General features: G+C 36.4%; 1 protein-coding gene across 4 annotated transcripts in view; it reads right to left on the bottom strand.

Moving 5' to 3' along the window:
• The window catches only part of STAG1 (stromal antigen 1), a 402,324-nt gene that overhangs the window by 265,872 nt on the left and 109,254 nt on the right, over positions 1-27,198 (bottom strand). For all 4 annotated transcript variants that reach the window (XM_042954675.1, XM_042954671.1, XM_042954673.1 and 1 more), the window contains exons 2-4: positions 22,182-22,292; positions 12,245-12,347; positions 82-246 (exon numbers count right to left, since the gene is read on the bottom strand). In XM_042954675.1, coding sequence (XP_042810609.1) covers positions 82-246; positions 12,245-12,347; positions 22,182-22,210 — 297 coding nt within the window. In that variant the 5' untranslated portion in view covers positions 22,211-22,292. The remainder of the gene's footprint in view (positions 1-81; positions 247-12,244; positions 12,348-22,181; positions 22,293-27,198) is intronic.

Below are 27,198 nucleotides of genomic sequence, written 5' to 3'. Positions count from 1 at the left end.
TATAAAACATCACTTAATAGGTTCCACATAGATTACTGACTATATTGCTTTGTAAATAAAACAAAAATACTTAAAATTTACCTGCATTGCACTTTTCCCCAATTTCACCACTTCAAATAGTGTGACAGGCTCCCCTTCACCATTCTGTTGAGGGTGCCCATTAGCTCTTCCACGGCCTGTTCCTCTAACAGTAGCTTCAATTCTACTCTTCTCTCCTGGAGATTTTCGAGGTTTCTTGTTTGTAGACTGAATAAAAGATGAGGAAAAAATTCAATTAAATACAGGTACACTTTGCTTTTATGCAAAGTACCAGTGAAAGGTACTAAGAACTACTACACATAAGAGACTTAATTCCTGACCAAAGGAAGCTTTACAATTTGTTTTCCATAAATTAAAGTGCAAATGGTAGTTTAAGCTATATAAGACAGGAAAATTTATAAAAAGATTTAGTGTTTTACACAATAATGCCAATGCTGAAGATTTTAATCACTCCCTCTTTTGACATCTCCCTCTTTATACTTTCAATTCTTTCCTATTTCTTCAGAAACTTTATTTAATAAAACATTGCTTGGAAATACTGTATATTCAACTTCTTTCTCTACAGAGGTCCTCAAATATTTCTTATCTAGTCATGTAACAAATATATAGTGAACATACTTATAACTATTCTAGGTACTAGAAATTCAACAATAAATAAAACAAATATTCCTGCCTGACAGAATTTACTCTTCAATTAACATCACATCCCATCTGTAAATCTGTTTTTTTTACAAAAAAACTGAAGACAGTACAGAACATTTCCAAATACATCATATCCACTTACCCTTATTATTACCTCCTTACCACTTGTATGGTACATCTGATACAGATAGTGAACAAATACTGATAGATTAACAAAAGTCCATACTTAGTTCAGATTTTCTTAGGTTTTTGCCTTATGACCTTTTTATGTTCCAGAACTGCATCCAGGATACCATATTACATTTATGTCATGTCTCCCTAAGCTCCTGTTGGCTTTGACAGGCTTTCCCTGGTTTTATGGTGACTTTGACAGTTTTGAGGATTACTGGTCAGGTGTTTAAACAACGTTCCTCAACTAGGTTTTGTCTGATGTTTTTCTCATCACTACACTGGGGTTAAGGGTTTTAAGAGGAAGATGTAAGAGATAAAGTGTTATTTTTATGACCTCATATCAAAGGTATATACTGTCATAATGATTTCTTACTGTAAATGTTGACCTTAATCATTTGACTGAGGCGATATTTGTTAGATTTCCCCACTGTAAAGTTACTTTCCCTCCTCTTTCCAATGTACCTTTGGAAGAAAGACAGTATGTGCATCCCATATTTAAGGGGCAGGGAGTTATACTCCACCTTCTTGGGTGGTGGGGGGGTGGGTAGTATCTACACAAATTACTTAGGAATTTTTAGTATGGGATTTTTGTCTGTTCTCACTCATTTATTCAATTATTTAAAGTAATGGACTCATCAAAATTTATTTTATACTTTGGGGTACACTTCAACACTTTTATTCTGTTGCTCAGCCTGTTTCAGCTCTGACCACTGGGAAATCTTTCATGGCTCCTGCATTCATTTCACATATTCTCATCTATGTGTGTCTTACTGTTTACCTTCCGGCAGCACAATATTCTGCAGGCTCATCTTGTATATCCCCTTCCTCAATTTTAGAACCAACCAATATTCCAAGGAGCTCTGGTTCCTTTTACTGGAGAATGACATTAGAGATGAAGATCTGGGCTAGGTTTTGCTCCTTGATACTGTGTCCTTCTTCTAGGCTCTTAAGCAGACAAAGAAATACATGTTCCATAGACATACACATAACTATAAATATCTCTGTATGTAATGATATATTATCTATGTTAAGCTAAATATAAATTCATATTGGTATGTCCACCTCTAATCCATTACCATAAGTACGCATCTTCTGCATTACTAATCAATATGGTCCCGCCTCAACAGTGAGAAACCTGGTGCCCACTGGTATACAAATATAATAGTATTAGAGCTGTTAAATCATACCCCAACAGAAACAATTTTATTAACTAGATTACATTGCTTATATATACAATGTAGTTTCTTTGATTTTAGTCTTACAGATTCATATCAAAAGTTACTTAAGTCAGCAACTTCCTGCCCAACTTCCCCTAGTGACATTGTTTCAAATACTTCAAACAGCATTAGAATGCTTTATCATATTCTACATTCCATCCTGGTATCCACTTAAACTCCTAAGTGACTTTTTAAAATCTGTATTCATAAAATTCACTTTTTCTGTAAAGTTCAATGAGTTTTAACAAATGCATAGTGCCATGTATGTACAATATGGTATCGCAGGAAAGCGTTTCACCACCTTAAAAAATCCCTGTGCTTCTCCCATTCAATCCTCCCACTTCTCTTTGGCAAACAATGAATTCTTTTACCTAACTATAGGTTTGGCTTTTATAGAAGTCATATAATTAAATCATATATTATGTAGCCTCTTCAGACTGGTATCTTTCCCTTTAACAATATGCATTTAAGATTTATGAATGTTTTTTAGTGGCTAAATAGTTAAATTTTTAATTCCTAAATAATATTCCATTGTATGAATGTACACATTCTGTCACCCATTTACCCAATGATGGACATCCTGGTCACCATTTCTTGACAATTAGGAATAAAGCTGCTATATGTATTCACGTGCAGGATTTTGTGCAGACATAATTTTCAAATGAGTTATGTAAGCATCTAGAAGCATGATTATTGAATCATATGATAAAACCACGTTTAGCTTTGTAAAAAACTGCCAAACTGTTTTCCAAAGTAGCTGTAACATTTTGCATTGCCACCAGCAATGAATGAGAGTTCTTGATGCTTTGTAACCCTGACAGCTTTGTACCTTTGTCAGGTTTTTGGATTTCAGCCATTATAATAGGTATAAAGTTGTTGTCTCATTGTTGTCTTAATTTGCAATTCCAGAATGACAAATGATTAAGGACTTTTTAATAATTAATCATTCTTGACATTAAATTTTTCTGTTCCAATTACTGGAACAGATACTGTCTTCTAACTACACTCTGATTCTGTATACTTGTACTCTCTAACATGGTAACCACTACCCTCATGTAGCAAATTGAGCACTTGAAATATAACTAGTCAAAAACGAAATGTGCAGTAAGTATAAAATATCCTCAAGATTGTAAAGATTTATGAAAAATCACATATGAAATCTCATTTATAATGCTATATTGACTACATGATGAAATAACATATTATACTGATTAAATTAATTGCATTACCCATTTTTTTTGTAACTCACTAGAAAATATTAAGTTGCAGATGCAGCTCATATTCTATTTCTGCTGAATAATTCCACACTATTCTAATACTATAAACACATTAATTCTTGTAATACAAACCTAATCCCATCACTTCCCTATTTCTCTGCTCTTTAGTCACCCTCATAACCAGCAATCAATAAAAAATCCAAACTCCTCAGCATGGCAAATAAAGTTATCATTTACTACCTGTTCAGTCATCTACCATATCAGCTCCCTCTTTACAGGATGATAAATTTTAAGTTGCCTAAATCCAGCATTATTTCACACATTCATTCTTTTTAGCTGGACTCTAGATTTTGGCTCCTCCTAATAAGTCTTGTTTCTGTGCTCACTCTTTAGAGTGATAGGATTTTCCCAGTAGTGTGTATGCACACAAGTGTGTGTGTGCACGTATGTGTAGGCGTGTGTGTGTGTGTGTGTGTGTGTGTGTGTGTGATGAGAGCAAGGGGGAAATGTTATTTTTCCTCATTAAATAATACATTCACATGGCCCAAAATTTAAAAGGTGATTAAACTTTAATGAAAACATGCCCACTCCTGCCCTCAAGCCACCATCTACTTTCCTAAGAGGCAAACAATACTATTCATTTCTTAGACATCATCTGAACAAACTGCATGTGAAACTAAAGAATAAATAAATGGAAACCCATTCTATGTTCAGGTACTTGAAGAGTTAATATTAAGATCTCAATACTCCCTAAAGCAACCAACATACAGATTTAATGCAATCTCTATCAAAATCCTAATGACCTTTTTTGCAGAAACAGAAAAACCCATTCTATAATTCAAAGAGAATCTCAAAGGATCTCAAATGACCAATTCTGAAAAAGAAACCAACACTGGAAGATACATACTTCTGATTTCAAAATTTACTACAAAGCTACACTATCAAAACAGTGTGGTGCTGGCATAAAAGCAAACATACAAACCAGTGGAATAGAATAGCCTATGTATGTGAAACAAACCCTCACATATATGTTTTAATAATTTTTGACAAGGGTGCCAAAACCATCCAGTGGGTAAAGAGCAGAAGGCAACCCACAGAATGGGAGAAAATATTTGCAAATCATATATCTGATAATGGATTAATATCCAGAATATATAAAGAACTACTAAAACTCAACAAGACAAGGAACCTGATTTGAAAATTGGCAAAGAATTTGAATAGACATTTCTCCAAAGAGCATATCCAAAGCCCATTAAACACAAGAAGAAATGCTCAATATCACTAATCATTAGAGAAATGCAAATCAAAACTACAATGAAATGGAACCTCACACCTAGTGATAAAAAGAGAAAAAACTTCTTAGAGGGGATGTGGAGAAATTACAACTCTTGCACTGTTAATGGGAATGTAAAATGGTATGGCCATTGTGGGAAACAGTACATCAATTCCTCAAAAAATTAAAAATAGAATCACCATATAATCGACCAATAACTCAAATAAATATATACCAAAAAGAACTGAAGGCGGGGACTCAAAAAGTTATTAGTACACTCATTGTCACAGCAACATCATTCACAGTAGTTCAAGCTTGGAAACAACCCAAGTGTCCATTTGATGCCATGAATGGATAAGCAAATGTGGTATATACACACAATGAAATATTATTCAGCCTTAAAAAAGAAGGGAATTCTGGCATAATCTATAACATAGATAAACCCAAAGGACATTATGCTAAATGAAAGAAGCAAGTCATAAAAGCCAAATATTTGTATGATTCTACTTATATGATGTACTTAGTAAAAAAATCACAGAAACAAAAAGTAAAATGGTGACTGCTGGGGGCTAAGGAAAGCAGGAATAGGGAGTTATTGTTTAATGGGTATAGACATTTACATTTTTGTTTTCACTGAAGTGTAGCAATATTATATTAGTTTCAGGTGTACTACAAAGTGAGTCAATATTTATATATATTACAAAGTGATCTGGGCGCCTGGGTGGCTTAGTTGGTTGAATGTCCAACTTCAGCTCAGGTCATGAGCTCATCAATCCTGGGTTCAAGCCCGACATCAGGCTCTGTGCTGACAGCTCAGAACCTGGAACCTGCTTTGGATTTTGTGTCTCCCTCACTCTCTGCCCCTCCCCAGCTGACTCTGTCTCTTTCTCAAAAATAAATAAACCTTTAAAAAAAAAAAAGTAAGGGGCATCTGGGTGGCTCAGTCAGTTAAGCATCCGACTTTGGCTGAGGTCATGATCTAGCAGTTCGTGAGTTCGAGCCCCATGTCAGGCTCTGTGCTGACAGATCAGAGCCTGGAGCCTGCTTAAGATTCTGTGTCTCCCTCTCTCTCTGCCCCTCCCCTGCTCACGTGCTGTCTCTCCCTCTCTCAAAAATAAACATTTAACAAAATTTTTTTTAAAGTAATCATTACAATAAATCTAGCTATCACCTGTCACTATACAAAGTTCTTACAATACTACTATTTCCTATGCTATACATTGCATCCCTATGTCTTATTTATTTTATTAGAGTTACAGTTTTAAAAAATGAAGAAAGTTCTGGAGGTGGTGGTGATGACTGTACAATATTATGAATGTATTTAATACAACTGAATACATGTTAAAATGGTTAAATTGGCATTTCTGGTGTATTTCACCAGAAAAAAAAAAAATTGGAAAAAACCCAAATGCATATATGTATTTCCAAAGACCTATTATATTTTAAGTTATTTATGCACAGCTCTGCATCATTCTATTTTCACAATTTTTAATCTACAGTATGTCCTAGAAAATATTTTTTTCATAAGTTTTTTACTTTGGGGGAGGGGATGAAGGGCAGAGAGAGAGAGAGAGAGAGAGAGAGAGAGGGAGGGAGGGAGGGAAGGAATCCCAAGCAGGCTCCATGCTGTCAGTACAGAGCCTCATGTGGGGCTTAATCCCACAAACCATGAGATCATGAGCTGAGCTGAAATCAAGAGTCAGACCACTTAATCGACTGAGCCACCTAGGTGCTCCTGTCCTACAGAATATCTTAATTCCTTTTCAAAAGCTGCAGTGTTCCACTGCACAGATGTACATTAATTTTTTTTAGCCATTAACCCACTGACAATCAACATTTCTTTCTTCTGGATCTTTTACAATTACAAATGACATTCTATTACAAGTAAGCTTGTATATGTGTAGAAATGTTTGTGTGAGTTACACACATGTACATTATTATGCATATATAGTATATAAGTAGTATGAACTAAGCTCCATAAATACGGGAAATAAACCACAATTCTCACACCAGGAAACCTTTACCATTGGTTATAAAGGAGGTAGGGAGTAAGAACATAAAAAATCCATTTGATCTTATCTAAGGTCTATTTATCCTCATTATCCCCAGAGTGATTTTCCCATGACAAATCCAGATAATAATATAAAGAAGTTCAGAAAGATTGCCCCTAATAAAAATAAGAGGGAAGATAATGACATATAATTAAAAGAAAACCAGAAACACAAATAACTGTAATATAATATAGTAAAATATAGTATGTAAAAAAATATTTTTCACAAAAATGTGGTTTAAGTGATAGAAGGGTTCTATTAAGAGGCAGATAATTTCTAGTAACAGATAAATAACCAGAGGAAGTTTCACAGAAGAGATGAGCCCCATTAAATATCTAAATGAAGATGATCAACAAACATGTGGATAACTTTGGAGTCTAAGTCCAGCCTGGAGACATAAATCTGAGAGACATAAACTTAGACATGGTACTTAAAGTCATGAGATTGGATGTGATCACCAAGGGAGTAGTGTGTGTAAACCAAATAATGTCTAGCATTTGTTAATACAATCATAGGGTTAGTATAAACATGACACAATGTTTGCTAGAGATTGTTAATCATTTGGGTAGAGAGCTACAATAACAAACATCAATCAGGACAACTACAAAATAAGAGTAGTTGTTTAATAATAAACAAAAGTCTCTGAAATAATAGTATACCAAAAAGAAATACCAATAATGAGATGCCCCCTAAGAATTTGGAAATGAAAACAATACTACCTGTAACAGAAAGTCCTTATACTATTTGTTTTCATATGGCTGAGTAAACAAAACCAGAGATCATGAAGTCTTCTCAAATATAAACAGTATTAAAACGGCTAAACAAAGCATGTATCAATTGAAACTCTGAATTGTCAAAAGTGGAGCCAGCTGACTGAAAATGTTTAAGCAATCTTCGTAACAGGTACTGGAGCAGATGTGTCAAATCTGATCATACTGACGATCAGATCTCTCAATATAAATTAACAGCTTGGTAGTTCAGCATTCTTTTTTAAAAAATGTTTATTGGAGGGGGGAGAGGGAAAGAGGGAAGGAGGGAGGGAGAGAGAGAGGGAGAGAGGGAGGGAAAGCGCGCACACAAACAAGCTGGCGGCTGGGGGAGGAAGGGGGGGAGGGTAATCCCAAGCAGGCTCCATGCTGTCAGCAGAGAGTCCAACACTGGGCTTGATCTCACAAACTGTGATTAAGACCTAAGCTGAAATCAAGAGTTCAACACTCAACTAAGTCACCCAGGTGCCCCTGGCATTCTTGAGATAAGGACTTTCAGAAGTTTAAGATGTGAGTTCAAAACTTAGCTTTGCCATTTATATGCTATGTGTGACCTTGGGCAAACTACCACTTCCTATTTTTGTTTTCTACATTGTAGATCACTTATAACACAGTTTCATAGTACTGATGTTACAGTTAAATGACATAAACAGCATCAGCTTAGTGCAAAGACAGAGTAGAAATTCAGCAAGCTGCATTGTTTCAAACATTAAGAAATGGGGTTGAGTTAGGTGGGAGTATAGATGCCCATGTGAATTAATAAGTGTGAAAATATGGACGAAAGTCTAACTAACACAAGTCTCTAGAATGTACCACCCTACCCTGGTAAAATCCTTTTCAATTTTATAAATATGGGATGAACGTATACTATTTACCTATTAGATTATGGGATGGTAATTTTAGTAAAAAATCATACTTCTACCCATAAAACAGCTAAATTAGGATATGCATACTCCTTTTCAACAAGGAAAGCAAAAATATTACAGGAATGCAGTTACTGACATATCAAAATTAGAGAGGTTCTAAAGAATAACACAATAGCCTGCTGAAGGGGTGAGAAATTCTTTTAGAAAAAAAAAAAGGTTTTCTTGAAGAAGGCAGCACTAAAGCACAATCTTATGAAGTAAAGAATTTCAATTGGAGGAGAACAAATTCAAGTAAGCAACCACATAGACAGTTTATTCTCCTACCTTCAATCACATTTAGTCTTATTTCCCATTTGCACCTATAACCCACAAATCCTAGTGAAAACAATGTAACTTGCCACAGCCTCAGAAAAATCATATAGTGGTGGTAAGGGGAACTAGAATAGTCTCCAGCTTCTAAGTGTAAAACTTTCATTTTTCCCAAAATACTTTTGTAAGGAATATTCTACCACCAAATATTCTAACAGAATTAAGAGGTATTATAAAGAGTGATTTTAATGTTATGTCTTTTCCTCCACAATTTTTTCCCTCTAAATAAAGGTGGAGGACAAAAGCCAGTATAGAGAAAATGGTAGAAGTCATCCCTTCATCCTTTCTTTTAAGACTTTGCTCAAAAATTAAAGGTTATAGAGTTTCACTGAAGCAAATTAAAAACTAAGGCAAACACGGACATAACAGCAATAACATAAAAAAAAAGAGTCTTAAGTCACAAGGACATATATACAATAATTGGTTGACATAATCATCAATTGCAACAAGTGGATCTTATCTGCATCATGATTCAAACCAACAAACTGTACTTTAAAAATTGGGGCACTGGGGTGGCTCAGTCAGCTAAGCATCTGACTCTTGGTTTTGGCTCAGGTCAAGACCTCACATTCTGTGAGTTTGAGCCCTGCATGGGGCTCTGTGCTGAGTGTGAAGCCTGCTTGAGATACTCTCTCTCTTCTTCTCTCTGCCTGTCTCCTGTTCTCTCTTTCAAAAATAAATAAATAAACATTAAAAAAGAAAAAAATAAGTAAAAATGATAATATTTATGAAATGATTATAAACTTTAAACTGATTATTTGGTGCTGCTAATATAATAGTTATCTTGAGATATGATAATGATACTTATCATTTAATAAAAAAAACTAATCATGCCCCGAGCAGAGACCTAAATAAACATTTTTCCTAAGAAGACATACAGATGACCAACAGACACATGCAAAGATGCTAAACACAGGGGCGCCTGGGTGGGTCAGTCGGTTAAGCATCCAATTTCACTCTGGTCATGATCTCCTGGATCCATGGGTTTGAGCCCCGTGTCAGGCTCTGTACTGACAGTTCAGAGCCAGGAGCCTGTTTCGGTTTCTGAGTTTCCCTCTCTCTCTGCTCCTCTCCAACTCGCATTCTGTCTCTCTCTCAAATATAAATAAACACTTAAAAAAAAAAAAGATGCTGAACATTAATAATTGTTAAGACAATGCAAATCAAAACCACAATAAGGTATCACATCACACCAGTCAGTATATCTAATATTAAAAACAAACAAACAGAACAAAACAAAACAAAAAGAAAAACCAAGAAATAATAAGTGCTAGTAAGGATGTGGAAAAAGGGAATTTTCATGCACTGTTAGTGGGAATGTTTTTGGTACAGCCACTATGAAAACCAGTATGGAAGTTCCTCAAAAAAATTAAAAATAGGGGCACTTGGGTGGCTCAGTTGGTTAAGTGTCCGACTTCAGCTCAGGTCATGATCTCACAGTTTGTGAGTTCGAGCCCTGCATCAGGCTCTGTGCTGACAGCTCAGAGCCTGGAGGCTGCTTTAGTAGATTCTGTGTCTCCCTCTCTCTCTACCCCTCCCCTGCTTGCACTCTGTCTCTCTCTCTCTCAAAAATAAATACACATTAAAACAAATTCATTAAAAAAAAAAATTAAGAATAGCAATGTCGGGGCGCCTGGGTGGCTTAGTCAGTTGAGCTTCCGACTTCGGCTCAGGTCATGATCTCGCAGTTTATGAGTTCGAGCCCTGCGTCGGGCTCTGTGCTGAGAGCTCAGAGCCTGGAGCCTGCTTCAGATTCTGTGTCCCCCCTCTCTCTCCGCCCCCCACCCCTCGCTTGTGCTCTGTCTCCCTCTGTCTTTCAAAAATGAATAAACATGAAAAAAATTAAACAAAAATAGAAATGCGAAATGACATTCCACTACTGGTAATTCCACTACTGGGTAGTTACCCAAAGAAAATGAAAACACTAATTCAAAAAGATATATGCATCCCAATGTTTATTGCAGCATTATTTATAATAGCTAAGATTTAGGGGCGCCTGGGTGGCTCAGTCGGTTAAGCGTCTGACTTCGGCTCAGGTCATGATCTTGCGGTCTGTGAGTTCAAGCCCCGCGTCGGGCTCTGTGCTGACAGCTCAGAGCCTGGAGCCTGTTTCAGATTCTGTGTCTCCCTCTCTCTCTGACCCTCCCCCGTTCATGCTCTGTCTCTCTCTGTCTCAAAAATAAATAAACGTTAAAAAAAAAAAATTTAATAGCTAAGATTTAGAAAAAAAAACTCAATTGCCCATTGAAAGATGAATAAAGGTAAGATACACACACACACACAGGAACATTACTCAGCCATAACGAAAACTGAAATCTTTCTATCTGTATAGCAAATGAATAAACATCCATCCCACATGGATTGATCTACAGGGTAGTATGCTAACTAAAATAAATCAGATGGAGAAAGACAAATACCCTATGATTTCACATATATGTGGAATCTAAAAAACAAAACAAAGAAGACAGAAAGAGACTCATAAATACAGAGAATAAAAGTAATGGTTGCCAGAGGGGAAAGATTGGCAGGGTGGGGAAGGGGTGTGTGTGAGCAAAATAGGTAAAGGGGATTAAGAGGTACAAACTTCCAGTTATAAACTAATCACAATAATAGAAAATACAGCATAGGGAATACAGTCAATAATGCTGTAGGTACACTGTATAGTGATAGGTAGTAATTACATTTATTGTAGTAAGCACTGAATCATGTATAGAACTGTCAAATCACTATGTGGTGCACCAGAAACCCAAAAACATTCTATGTCAACTATACTTCAATAAAAAAATGTTTAAAGAAAAAGGAAGCTCCTATCTTTTAGAGATACATTCTGAAATATTCACAGATGCAATGAGGTCTGCATGACCTTGAAAATAACATGGGAAGGAAATAAGGGATGGAGAGATAAAACATGATTAGCCATGACTTGATAGCTGTGGTAGCTGGGTAATGGTTATATGGAGAATTCATTGTAGTATGCCTCTCACAAAAGGAGAGTGAAATTTTCCGTAACAAAAACTTTCATGAATAGAAAAAAAATTGTGAAGACCAAATCAGATTGTAAAATTGAGTGCGAAATAGTACAAACCTTAACCCCTGACACAGTGAATGATACTATGATCTCTGAGAGCTTATGCTACCTTAAATTAAATAATAACCAGTGTACTCACAATACATAAAGATACCTCCTCAAAGTAAGGACACCCAGAGTTCTTCTAAACTTCTCAGTCATGTATCAGTAAGAATATATTCTGAGACTGGGTCCAAATCCCAAACTAATACTACCAAAATGCACACTTAAGAGCTCACAACAAATCAGAGTTGCATCTAAAAAGCAGGAAAGTCATAACTAACTACATCTCATTTCATGTTAATCTAATCATCTTCTCCACGTCTTCACATGGATCACAATTTATTTATTACAAGGGAAGCATGGAGAGCAGAAATGATACTAAAATCAAATTCCTTTTTCAGATCATTGTCAATCCAATTCATGAAGCAAAGTTTTCAAGAATCTCTAATATGCTGCTGAAATTTTAAAAGATGTATTAACAGAACTAGAATTAACAGAAAGCTTATATCAAGCTCCTTTACTCAGTAACCATTACAAGAACAAAGGCAAGCATAATACATACTGGAGGCCGACCAGGACGACCCCTTTTTCTTTTTCCTTTGATCTCAGTTTCTTCAAGTTCGCTGCCAGCATCAGAATGGGCAGTAGTTTCATTAGTTGAATCCCTAGAAAATGTGATACATTATTTTAGTGAACAAAATTAATTCATATATACAATGCAGTTCTATTCCACTACTTTCCTTACTTCCTGGTATACAGCTGATAAGAAGGATTTTTCTTCCATTTGCAGAAAAAATCTTTAGGAAAAGGAAAATATTACCCTTCCTGCCAATATCACATAATATTGAGTGACATGAATCCCCATATCGAAAGGGAAACAAAGAGGAGGAAATCATTGTGGAAATGGCAGCTGCTATACAAAATATAAATGAAAATTCAGTTATGACAGATGAATTATTCAATAGAAAAAACCTAAGTCTTGGGAGGAATTTTATTTTATAAAATCATGAATAGTTAGTAGCGTGCTAGTAAAAGTTTAACAACTGGCTCCTCAAAAAAATTACGCACGTTAATGATTAGAAATTTTACTGAAATAATGGTTCTATAAAACGAATTTACTGACAATAAAATACACAATATTCTTTTGGTTTTTTTAAGTTTATTTACTTATTTTGAGAGGGAGAGAGAGCTCCAATGGGGTAGGGGCAGAGAGAGGAGACAGAATTCTAAGCAAGCTCCACACTGTCAGCACAAAGCTCAACATGTGGCCCGAACTCACAAACTGTGACATCATGACCTGAGCAAGATGAAGAATTGGATGCCCAACCAACTGAGCCACCCAAGCACCCCACATAATATTATAAATCCCATACAACTAATTGATTCACATAAAACAATAATTTTGTCACAGATGCATCTATAGCTAACCTTTGATTGTAACTGATGAACAAACAGGATCCCGATATGAACAATCACGGATATCTTTGTTCACTTAATGAATAGGATACAGGGGATATGACAAAGACATTTGTTAAAACTTCACTCACTGGTCAATGTTGTGGACAATGTCTTTACTGAATCAGGTAACAGTTCTCAAATAGTGGAAGGATACTTCCTCAATTATTTTTTCTATCATATTGTAATGGATATAAACTGATACACCTTTCCATTTAATCTGCATTATTAACAGTATCTCCATAACTTAATAAAGTTTATAGACAAATGAAAGAACAATAAATTGAGCCCTGATGTGTAGTGTTTGCTGATTTTCATAATGTAAATATTACCACAGCAATTTCAAACTGCCAAAGTGATATCAACAGAGTTGAGAATAAACAGCAGTAGTACACACTAAATAAAATAGGTGTATACAAATACACACATACATACAATAGGTGTAAATATAAACTTCCAGAGCGTAGAAAACAGTAACATAAAATAATCAGGAAGTGATGAGTTTTGAGGATTTATTACTTTTACTTTTATTTTTAATATGATTTATTTAGATTTAAGTTTATATAATTTAACTTTTTATAAAGACATTGTTATTTTAGTAGGGTCACAAAATTTCTGGAAATTTACTTTTCAGCTCTCCAGGACAATACAAGATGGCTCCAGCATACCATTGCAATAGTATTAACAACTTCTTTGCTAGAATTTATACTACTAACAGTATAAAAGATCTATAAAACTGCAAATACAATGAAGGGAACACAGCAAATAGTGAGTCCAACACACAACCTATTATTTCTTCATCTGCTTCAACAAATGCTCTCAGTTCCATTTCCTTTTTGTATTGATTCCTTGAAGCTCAAGTCTGTAATGTCTACCACTCCTCCCTTCATACCACGTTCTCTGGAAGATCTCATCCACTTGATGTATAGCTTCTATGCAAATAACTTCAATATATTATCAATGGACCTGATCATCTACAATTGAAGATTTTTAACTTCACATGTTAACAGCTTCTTTGAATGCCTATCAAATTCACCAAATACCACATACAAAATTAAGTCCAACACTAACTTATCTCTAGTTCTCTGCTCATGGCAATACAATTAACTACCTGATTTAATTAATGCAGGAGTGTACTTTAAGTTGTATGCAAATTTATTATGGTCACTGTTATCCTGTCTTATATTCTTAGAATCATATCAATCTTCCTCTTGTGCCATCAGCTAACAAGGGCAATCATGTTATCTTCCATATAATAATTCTCCAAATTCTTTCCATGATTATTACCATAATCACCACTCCCTGAATTAATCTCAACTTATCTATTTCTATCTCCCTCGTCCAGGACATTCTACACATAATGCCAGTAACATTCTTGTATCGTGATACCTCCCTACTTGCAAATCTTCAAAGATGACCTGGTATTTAAAACTGTGCACAGAAAAAAGAACTGAGACTTCTGGGGAAGATGGAGCAGTAGGAAGAGCTCACCTCAACCTCTAGATACATGCAAATAATACCCACATCAGCATATATAACCCAGAAAACTACCTGAAGACTGTCAAAACAGACTCTCTATAGGTAAATGTAGAGAAGAGGCCATATCCAAAAAGGTAAGAAGGGCAAAGAACTAACTGGGAACCAAATGGACCCACAGGAATGTCCATGGAAGGAAGGGATGCTATAGACACAGAGAGGATATTGGACACCACACTAGGCACACGAGGCACCCAGAACAGGGGACCTGCATTAGCAAGACTAATCAACATAACGTTTGGCTTTGAAAATCTGAGAGGCTCAACTTTGTAAATTCTTACAATCACCAGGGATTAATACCCGGAACTTTAAAAATCATCAGGCTGGCATTGGGAAGGCTGGAGGGCAATAAGATACTAGGTCCCCACCCTTTAAAAAAAAAAAAAAAAAAAGCCCCAAACAGCCGTGTGGAGATATAGCACAGAAACAGTAGGTTGAAAAATGACTTGGGTGTATGAGAGGGAGATTTGTTTACTAATCTCAAAGCATTTGCTGGAGAGGTATGGATCTTTGGGAGATTTCTCCAAGAACAAAACTGCTGGCAGACACCATTTCCCTCACCATCACTCAGCCTAGATACATAGACACTTGCATAACCAGTGCAAACACACTCTCCTTCTAGCTTACTAACAGCACCTTCAAGTCTAAGATCTCTTGTGGACCCACCCCCTCCAACCCAGCCTCCACAGGAGTCTATCCAAAGCAGTATCACAAGCATAGCAGTGTGCAAGCAACCCTAATAGGGACCAGAAACACCTCAAAGTGACTCTGCCCTGGGCAAAGGGGAAGAAAATGACCCACACCAGTATGACTCAGGCCCTGGCAGTGAGCTGGGGGTAGACAGCTGGTCTGACTGCAGGCCTTGCCCACTGATGAAAGCTTCTCAGGGAACAGCAAAGGTAGAGTGCCCTGCAGTTCGCTGTCACTACAGCTCTGGCAAATGCCCAGTCTGACCCAACTCAATCCCAAGGCCACCCCAGACAGGCCCACTAATAACAGAGAAACCAAAACCTGCACATAAAAAGACAAGGAGAGCCACTACAGATGACCAAACTGCAGGCAAATACGGCTCAGCCACAAAAGTAAGGCAATACAACACACAAACGAGACACCACTGAAATGAAAGGTTTAGGTGAACAGGGAACACGGCACTGTACGGCACTACAGGACCTCTTCTTCATAAGGCCACTACTTTCAACAGGAGATGTAGCTGTCTTTCCTAAAACACAGAAACAGACATGAACCATCAGAAAAGGTGAGAGAAAAGAGGAATGTGTCTCAAATGAAAAAAAAAAAAAAGACAAAATCACAGCAAGAGATCTAAACAAACAGAAAAAATATGCCTGAGAAAGAATTTAAAGTACTAGTCATAAAGATACTCACTGGACTTTAGAAAAGACTAGCAGACCTCAGAGAGAGCTTTAACAAGGAGATAGAAAATATGAAAAAGAACCAATCAGAAATGAAGAACTCAATAACTAGAATTAAGAATATACTAAGGGAATAAATAGACTAGAAGAAGGAGAAGAACGGATCAGTGACCTGGAGGATAGAGTAATGAAAAGGAATGAAGCTGAACAGGACAAAAAATAATAATAGTAATAATACATGAAAAGAGACTTGAACTTGGTGACACCATTGAGCATAATAACATTTGCATTAGGGATCTGAGAAAAAGAAGAGAGAAAAAAGGGGGCATAACATTTATTTGAAGAAATAATACCTGAAAATTTCCTGAATCTGGGGAAGGAAACAGAAATCCGCATCCAAGAGGCACAGAGAGCCTCCAACAAAACAAACCCAAAGAAGTGCATACCAAGACACCTAATAATTAAAATGGTAAAAACTAGTGATGAAGAGAAAATTATAAAAGCAGCAAAAGAAAACAGTTACATAAAAGGAAAACCCCATAAGGTTATCTGCTGATTTTTCAGTAGAAACTTTGCAAGACCGAAGGGAGTGGCAAAATATATTAAGAACGCCAAAAGAAAAAAACCTGCAACCAAGAATTATTCTATCCAGGAAGGCCATCATTCAAAATAAAAGGAGAACTAAAGAGTTTTCCAGAAACTCTCTGAATGGAAAGGAAATACCCTAAAGCAAGAGTAAGCAAGAGTAAGAAATGTAGGAAGCAGTAAAAATAAGTAGGTCTATAAAAATCAAAGGATTCACAAAAGCAGTGAATATTATATTTTACACCTGAAACTAATATAACAATGTATGTTAATTATACTGGAATGGAAGTTTTTGAAAAACTTTTCAAAAATAAACATAAAATTATAAATAGGGGCACCTGGGTGACTCAGTCAGTTAAGCATCCGACTCTTGATTTCAGCTCAGGTCATGATCCCAGGGTTGTGAGATTGAGTCCCACATCAGGCTCTGTGTTGAGAATGGAACCTACTTAAGATACATTCTCTTTCTCATTCTCTTTCTCTTTCTCTCTCTCTCTCTCCACCCCCACCACCCCTCTCCCCTGCTCATGCTCTCTCTTTCTGAAGATAAAATCTTTAGTATTCATAAAAGCAGGTGTCTGCATGATTAGCAGTAGTTGATTCCTGATCTAGCTGATCTTACTCATCTCTACTAAAGAGTAATAAATCAGGGATACTCGGGTCGTTCAATGAGTTGAGCATCCAACTCTTGCTTTAGGCTCAGGTCAAAATGTCCTGATTCATGGGATCGAGCCCCATATTGGTCTGCGATGATAGCATAGATCCTGCTTGAGATTCTGTCTCTGTCCCTTTATCTCTGTCCCTCCCCCAGTCACATGTGCACAGGTTCTGGCGCTCTCTCTCTCTCTCTCTCAAAATAAATAAATTAAAAAAAAAAAAAAACAATAAGTCATACTGCTTTTTCCTCAATATGCACCAAATAGTTTATGTTTACATATATGTACTGTGTGCTTGTTTCTATACATGATCTAGAATAAACATGCACAAAAACCTTGTAAGAAAACACAACTGTATCAATTACAAAAATAAATGAAAGATCTGAAAACATGATAATCTTGTCCATAGTCATACACCTAGTAAGCACCACAGTCCACTTAGATCTCAAGGTAAACCTGAATTCTCTATCTCCATGTCAGGATACTAGAATGCAAATATTATGTTTTCTATTTATCTTGTGTGGATAGAATCTACTAGTGCTTTTGATGCTTGCAATCACTAAGCAACTACAGGAACAGGTTTGTTACACCACAGAATATGTGACTCATTAGTGAAAATAATTTATCCTTGAGCACTACACATTACTCATAGAAGAGTAAGGTACAACTTATTTTCTAATTCTGACAACTACAGTCAGTTTAAAAGGTGATGACTATTACCAACAAATAACTACTACATTCCAATTAGTATACACATGTGTATGCATGTTTATTAGAATATATGATACATATTTTTTAATTTCAAGCAATAGAGAGAATATAAGAGTTTCACATCACCACACCCTAACTCTGAATCTCAATGTGCAGACTAACATTACTGATGGTTTAGATCAAGACCTAATTTTTTTCTTTTTTTTTTTTTTATATTTGAGAGAGAACATGCATGCACAGTGGAGAAGAGGGCACAGGGAGAAAGAGAGAGGCAGTAAGAGCGAGAGAGAGAGAATCTTAAGCAGGCTCTATTTTTGTGGAGTCTGACACGGGGCTCAATCCCAAGACTCTGGGATCATGACCTGAGCCGTAATCAGCAATCCAACACTCATCTGACTGAGCCACCCAGGTGCCCCTTAAATTTTTTAATTAACAGGAATCTTCATACAAATACACAGAATTTCTGAATAGTATCCCATAATATATGTGAAATTTATTTAATTACTTCCCTGTCAATGAGCACTTAGATTGTCTCTAGCTTTACAGTATTACAGAACTAAAACAACTGTCTTTGTACACTACCTCTTATTACACAGCAACAAATTTCTCTCTAGGATAGACAAAGAATACTTGATCAAGGGTAGGCAAACTCAAACTTTGACTAACTGCTATAAAAGCCTACAAAAACCCTGCCAATCTCTAATGTTCGCATTTATAGACATAAATTAAAAGAAATAAAAAATCAGATGAAATCTTCTAAGAATGAATTTTTATCCCCTAAAACTCTCTAAATTCTGTCTACCTCTATTTGCACTGTAATCACGTCAGTTCAAGTTATCAACATATCTGGCCTGCATACTACAATATCCTCCTAATAGGTGTCCTTGCTTCTATTCTTGCCCCTCCCAAATAATCACTATACTGCATGAAGGGTGATTTTCTGAATCTCTCCCATGCATCTCTTCCATGCTTAAAATTCGACAGTGACTTCCTACTGCTCCTAAGAAGAAAAACTCAAAATTCTTGCCATCATTTAAGCAAGTCCCTGTACGATACAGCCCCACTCTGCTCCTAAGCCTTAATCTCATGCCACTCTCTATCACCAACCCTGAAAAAAGAAAAAGTACAGTTTTATTTCACTTTATCAAATATACCATGATTCCTCCTAACTCAAGGTCTCTGTACATGCCATATTCCTTCAGTCTGGAATTAACACCATTATTCCTTCTTCTTCCCCCACAGTGTTCCTTCAGTTCAGAGTTAAGCTCAACTGTCTTTTCCAGAGAAAAGAACACTAAATGAAGGCATGTGGTAAAATTCTCACAAAATTCTCTAATTTAACTTCCTAGCACCCATGATAGCAGCTCTATATATCTGCGATTATTTCATTAACATATATTTATTATACAAGCTTCATGACAGTATGGACTGAATCTCTACTATATGCTTTCTCCTCCAGAACTTAACATACTTCCAAGAACTGTATTATGTAGTAGAATATAAAAATATATGGTAACTGATAATATTTGACAATGCTTAATAGTAAATAGCACTAAGGTCAAAAATTTATCAGTGATAATAATATCTAAGTGAAACAAGAAATAACAAGGTCATTCACTGGAATTACCTTTCTCATGTCTACATTAAAAATCATTCTAAATGTTATTTATTCTGAGAGAGAGAGAGAGAGAAAGAGAGCATGAGCAGGGGAGGGGCAGAGAGGGAGAGAGAGGATGTCAAGTAGGCTCCATGCTGTGAGTATGGAGCCCAATATGGGGGCTCAATCTCACAAACTGTGAGATCATGACCCAAGCTGAAGTCAAGAGTCAGACGCTTAACTGACTGAGCCACCTAGATGCCCCAGAAAAATCATTCTTGGGGCGCCTGGGTGGCTCAGTCGGTTAAGCGTCCGACTTCGGCTCAGGTCATGATCTCACAGTTAGTGAGTTCGAGCCCCGCATTGGGCTCTGTGCTGACAGCTCAGAGCCTGGAGCCTGCTTCAGATTCTGTGTCTCCCTCTCTCTCTGCCCCTCCCCTGCTCATGCTCTGTCTCTCTCTGTCTCAAAAATAAAATAAACATTAAAAAAAAAATTAAAAAAAAAGAAAAGAAAAGAAAAATCATTCTTGAAATAAACATTAAGAATTGCCGGATCAAAATATTTTTGTTTGTTTTTGAGGAGACTGTAGAGATCAGTTTCTAGTAAACTGTCTTCACTTTACAAATGATAGAAACTCAAGTTTACAAATACTAAGAGACATATTTCCTTTCACTTACAAAGCAAACATGACACTGCTGGCTGGATGGATTAAACAAGATCATGTATGTTGCTAAAATATGTCAAAATCCTCAGAAAACTTTATGGCCTCAATAAATGTTTCTCAGATCTCAACTCGACCAAGAGTACTATCTCCCACTGATGGACTGAAAGCAAAGTTCTTTCACCCACCTCACAGATCACCACTATCCACTACCCATAATCATAATACAGGTTTTCATTTCTATGAAAAAAAATCAGTTACACACAAAAAACAATGTTAAATACCACTGTATCAATACAATTTCTCTTTAAATACAACAGTTATTGAAATACAATCTCTGTGCCATATTTAATCAGAGATACTTACTAAGGGCCTGCCTAATATACAATAATATGAGATAAAAAAGTGGGGGCACCTGGGTGGCTCAGTCATTTAAGTGTTTGACTCTTGATTCTGGCTCAGGTCATGATCTCATGGTCTTGAGATTAAGCTCCACACTGGGCTCTGTGCTAGGCATGAAACCTGCCTAGGATTCTCTTTCTCCCTCTCGCTCTGCCCCTTCCCCACCCACGCTCGCTCTCTCTCTCTCTCTCTCTCTCTCTCTCTCAAAAAAAAAAAAGAAAAAAAAAAATTAACAAGATGAAAAGGTGCAGTTCAGGCAGAAACAACACGAGTTATAAAACATTAGGTTAAGTATGGTGCTGGAAGAAAAAGCAAAGAACATTACAGGAGCACAAAAGGAAACCTACCCTAACTTTGAGGGGGAAAAAAAGCTTTTCTGGTGGCATAATACATCAGCTAAGACTTACAGGATTAGTGGATTGGCCAGGTAAGAGCACAGGTGAGTACGCACTGCAGGCAGGACAAAGATTTTAAAGAAGAAAGAAAATACTATGTGAGGACCTCCTAACTTGGTAATACATTTAAGTTAGGGAGTAATAAAGACACAGGAGTTAAGTAATTAGAAAGGGCTTAAATTTAATCTCCTATATTTGGCAGAAAGAAGGAGGATAGGTATTGATGGCTTTCCAAGCAGTAAAGAAATCTAGACAGCCTTTTTTGTCTTAGATACCTGGAGGAAAAACACAAGGCCAGGAAACCAATTAAAAGGTGCCTACAATCTCTTGGGGAAAGAGGTATATAAATGAACAGGGGCATTAAAAATTATAAATAAACAAACTGTTGATCACTTTCATTGTATCTAAACCACTGTTCTCATACAGGATCACAGTATGCAGACTCCTAATTTGTATCTTGATGAAATCTCTAAAAGGAAAAGTATCTGCTACTACATTGAACATATTTCCCAAAGAAAACAAAATAAGACCCAATTCTAGATCTGTCCTACAACTCCAACAAATCTAATGAGATGCCATCAGAAATGCCAACTTGGTATATCCTTAATATTACTTCTGGCAGTCAGAATGGTCCAATGATCTGAATCTCAGGGAAAATAAGGTGGGGAGAGGTGGGAGGGTATGTGTTGGAGAAACAGTAGGATATAGGATAGGAGTTTATAAACTATTATAAATGGTCCAACAAAATATTTACACTTTGCAGGCAATTCATTCTCTATCACAACTTGTAGCACTAAAGTTGTCAAACAATGTGTAAAGGAATGAGCATGGTTCTGTACCAGTAACACTTTATTTATAAAAATAGGCAGCATGCCAGATTTGGTCCATGGATCATAGTGTGCTGACCCCTGAGAAGAAGAGTAACCTCTTCTTTGCTCAATACCACAAAAATACTCCTATAACAATAGTAAGAGCCCTGGATGGATATGGTAATTGTACAGTCTAACTGCTGTTTGACTTCAGACATATTGCTCAACTATGAGAGAACCTATTTGATGTGATTACAGAAGTATTTCATGTACAAAAGTGTCATGTATTTTTTTTAAATAGAGGAAAAGTATAATACTTACTGTAATACTGGTAACTCTGAAGTAATCATTGCTGAAGAGGTCTTTCCACAATGTAGCAAAAGAATCAAGTGCTGTACAACTCAAACTTTTTAAATAACTTCAAAGTCAATCCTGTTAATTAAAAAAAAAAAATAAGACAATTATTTTATTTCCAATTTTATTGAGGTATAATTGACAAATAAAATTGTATGCATGTGATGATTTGATATACGTACACATTGTGAAGGTCTTCTACCCCCCCCATCAAGTTAATCAACATATCTATCACCTCACATACTGACCTTTTATGTGTAAAAACATTTAAATTCTACTCTCTTAGCAAATTTTGATTATACACTTCAGCGTTATCAACTATATATTACCATATTACACAAGGTAATGTTACACATTAGACTTCAGACCATATTCATCTATAACTGAAAGCTGTACCCCTTCACCAACCTCTTACTATTTCCCCCACCCCCTAACCCCTGGCAATGACATTTCTACTCTCTGTTTCTATGAAATCAACTTGTATACGTGACGCCATGTGACATTTGTCTTTCTCTCACTTCTTTCACTTAGCATAATGCCTCCAAGTCCATCCATGTTGTCACAAATGACAGGATTTCCTTTAAGACTGAATACTGTTCCTATACACAAATAATGTACCAGGTTTTCTTTATTCATTCATCAACAAACAGGTTTTCCATACAGTGGCTACTGTAATGTTGCTATGAACATTTGAGTACAGATACGTCAGGATAATAATTCCATTTCCTTTAGAAATACACTCAGAAGTAAGACTGTTAGATCATATGGTAGTTTTAATTATTCACAGAACCTCCACACTGTTTCCCATAGAAACTGTGTTAGTTTACATTCTCATTAGCAGTATAAAAGGTTCCCTTTCCTCCACCTCACCACTATTAACCTCCTGTCTTTTTGATAAGAGATATCCTAACAGCTGTGAGGTGATATTTCATTGTAGTTTTGATTTGCATTACTCTGATGATTAGTGATATTCAGCACCTTTTCATGTACCCACTGGTTATCCGTATTTCCTCTTAGGGAAAAAATATATTTAAATCCTTTGTAAAATAAAATTATTTTAAAGTGAAATGAATATGCTAGAATATTTAGACTATAATCAATCAGTACTATCAAACACAGTCATTGATATTTATCAAATAAATTAAAAACTCATGTCCACACAAAAGCTTACACAAAGATATTTATAGCAGCTTTATTTAAAGTTGTCCAAACATGGAAGCAACCAAGATGTTCATCAGGAGGTGAATGGATAAACAAACTGTGGTACAGTTAGAAAATGGAATATTATTTGGCACTAAAAAGAAATGAGCTAGCAAGCCTTGAAAAGACATGGAGAACGTTCAAATGCTTATTACTAAGTGAAAGAAGCCAATATGAAAGATTTACATACTGCATAATTCCAACAACATGGCATTCTGGAAAAGACAAAACTGTGGAAATGATAAAATGATGAGTGGTTGCCAGAAGTAAAAAGTACATAGGGAATAAATAGGCAGATACAAAGGACTTCTACGGCAGTGAAACTATTTTGTATGACACCATTAAGGTGGCTGCATGTAATTTTTATACGTTTATCAAAACCCATAGAATATATAACACCCAAAGTGTACCTAATGTAAGCTATGAACTTTGGACGATAATGACACGTCAGTGTAGGTTCATTGATTGTAACAGATGTACCAGTCTGGTATGAAAACCTGAAAGTCAGAGAGGCTTGATGCATGTGAGAACTAGGGTATAAGAGAAATCTCTCTACCATCTGTTCAATTCTGCTGTTAACATAAAACTTCTCTAAAAAATAAAGTCTATTAAGGGGGGAAAAAAAAAGGGCAGGGAAAGTGGGAGAAAACAGAGCATTCAAGACAGACCATGACACAGTATCAAAGGAATCACATAAGTATATAAAACTGGAACTCCAAGAGAAAGAAAGTACAGGGTAAAAGAAATAATAGAAGAGAACTTTCTCAAAATAATGTAAGATACTGAAACACAAATACAGGATCAGGGAATTCCCAATTAGAATAAATACTATAAAATATATATACTGCTAAAAACCAAAGGCTAAGGAAACAAAAAGGAAGTTAAAGGGACACCTGGGTGATTTACTCAGTTAAGCATCTGACTCAACTTCAGCTCAGGTCATGATCTCACAATTTGTGAGTTCAAGCCTCATGTCAGGCTCTGCACTTACAGAGCAGAGCCTGCTTGAGATTCTTTCTCCCTCTCTCTCTGCCCCTCCCCTGCATACTCCCTCTCTCTCTCTCTAATAAAAATAAACTTTAGGAAAAAAGGAAGCAAAGAAATAGGTTTTCTCACACACTGAAACACAAAGATAAGAATTTTATCAGACTTTTTGTTGAAAACTATATAAGCTGAAAGTCAGTGGAAGGACATCTTTGAAGTGCTGAGAGAAAAAAATAAACATTTGATTTATATACTCGGTGATAGTCTTTGCAAATCGAAAGGACAGACTGATCTCATGGAAAATGAAGGAGTAGAAAGCTTCATGAACCAGCCCTTCCAGTAAAGCAAGTCTTAGGTTTGTGAAACTGGCAAAATCAAATTTTACAGACATCTGAAATTTAAAACAAATTATAACAGAGAAAAGAGTACCTAACAAAGAGCCTGCTAAAATGTGGTAAGGAAAAGCACTGTGCAGGCATCTGAGTGGCTCAGTCAGCTAAGCGTCTGACTCTTGGTATCAGCTCAGATCATATCTCATCGTTCGTTAGACCAAGCCCTGTATCGGGATCTGTGCTAACAGCAGAAAGCCTGCTTGGAATTCTCTCTCTCTCCCTCTTTCTATGCCCCTCCCCTGCTTGAGCATTCATGCATGTGTGCTTTCTCTCTCAAAATCGTTTTTGTTTTTTTTTTTAAAGAAAGCACTGTATAATTTTGTTTTTCTACCAACTCCCCTCCCCCACAATCAACAGTATCCATAGGGATGACAGACCAACTTCCTGGTGCATCTTTCTGGTAGCAAAAATAAGAACATGGATCTTGTTCTCAAAAACTGTGGTTGTGTGTTTTGAAGGGATTCTGGACTATCATCTTTCCAAGGAAGCTGAAATCATACACTACAAACAGGTGAGGCAAGAGACAGTGGATGTGACAAAGAGCAGACAATCTGAAAAGCTTCAGAATAAGGAGGCTAAGGAAGAAGATATTCTGGGGATCAAGGGCTTTAAAGAGTTAATCACATATACCAAGAAACCCAAAGTGCTACATACATGCCCAGGGCCAGAAGCGTATTTGCAGAAGACATGAGAGGACACAGGCTTGCAACTCTAGCTAATCTTTGGGTTCTGTGTAAGCACAAAGTAAAGACTAAGGCAGAGCAGTAAGCAACCTGGCTAACCTTTGAAGGAATACCTCAGCTACAGATAAATAGCCAAGACCAAAAGATTGCTTTTCTTCCTTTTGATTCCCATTGGCTCAAAATATCTATAAGTTAACTGCTGCCTACGGATATTATAAAATTTCATTAACCATACATGACAATGAGTACAGTAATTGAAAACAATACTTTAGAAAAGTCACTAAACACACGGCTGTAGCCCTCAAGAGGCAATAAACCTCAGGGAAAAGGAGAGAATCTAGTGTCTAGAGTTATCATATTACGATACTGAAAAAAAAATTTTTTTTGAGAGAAAGAAAGACCATTCACAAGCAGGGAAGGGGCAAAGAGAAGGAGACACAGAATCCCAAGCAGGCTCCGCACCATCAGTGCACAGCCTGACACGGGGCTCAAAGTCATGAACACGCGAGATCATGACCTGAGCTGAGGTCAAGAGTCAGATACTTAACCAACTGCGCCACCCAGGCACCCTGAAAATGTCCAGTTTTTAACATCAACAATCACAAGGCATACAAAGAAAAAAATACGGCCCATTAATAGGAAAAGAGGTTGACAGAAATCATCTTTGAGTAAAACAAAACTTAGGCTTAGACTTTCAGAGGACAAACTATCAGAAGAATATAGACTATCTGAAAACGTGCTGATGAAAAACTTTCCAATTTTTATACAAACAGAAATCTACAAATTCAAGAAGGTCAAACAACTCTAGATAGGACAAACTCAAAAGAGATTCACAGATACAAATTACAGTCAAATAATGAAAGCCAAAGACAATGAGAAAACACTGAAAGTAGTAAAACAGAAATGACCCATAACATACAACTAACTAATCCTCATTAAGAATAACAGCCAACTTCTCATCAAAAACTATGCAAGGTAGAAGGCAGTAGGATGGCATATCTAAATTGTCGGGAAAAAACTGCCATACAAAAAAAATTTGTTTTAATGTTTATTTATTTTTGAGGGAGTAGCAGCTGATGAGGGGCACAGAGAGGGGGACAGAGGATCCAAAGCAGGCTCTTCACTGACAGCAGCAAGCCCGATGTGGAGCTCGAACTTACAAACCACGAGATTGTGACATGAGCCAAAGTCAGATGCTCAACCAACTGCGCCACCCAGATGCCCCACAAACAAAAATTCTATATCCAACAAACTATCACACAAAAATGGAAAAACTTAAGACATTCCTAGAAAAACAAAAATGGAGGAGACTTGTTGCTAGAACTCACCTACCATACAAGAAATGGTAAAGAAGTCCTTAACAGACAATAAACCGACAATAACTTGAAGCCATACAAAGATTAAAGAATACTGGCAAAAGTAACTACAGAAGTAAATGCAGAAAAATAATATTTACAGAAGAAAATATTTTTTGCCTGTAACTTATATTTTTGTTTCCTGTAGGATTTAAAAGACAAACTTTTAAGACAATAACTATATAACTACTATGCTGTTGGACACACATGTATAAAGATATCATTTATACTTTTGGGAAAACTGGACAGCTACATGCAAAAGAATGAAACTTGACCACTTTCTTATACCATACACAAAAATAAACTCAAAGATTAAGGACCCAAATGTGAGGCCTGAAATTTAAAAATATCCTAGAAGAGAAAGATAGGC

Source organism: Panthera leo, chromosome C2, assembly GCF_018350215.1.
Source record: "Panthera leo isolate Ple1 chromosome C2, P.leo_Ple1_pat1.1, whole genome shotgun sequence".
Lineage (NCBI taxonomy): Eukaryota > Metazoa > Chordata > Mammalia > Carnivora > Felidae > Panthera > Panthera leo.
This window is presented reverse-complemented; position numbering and strand designations above follow the sequence as displayed.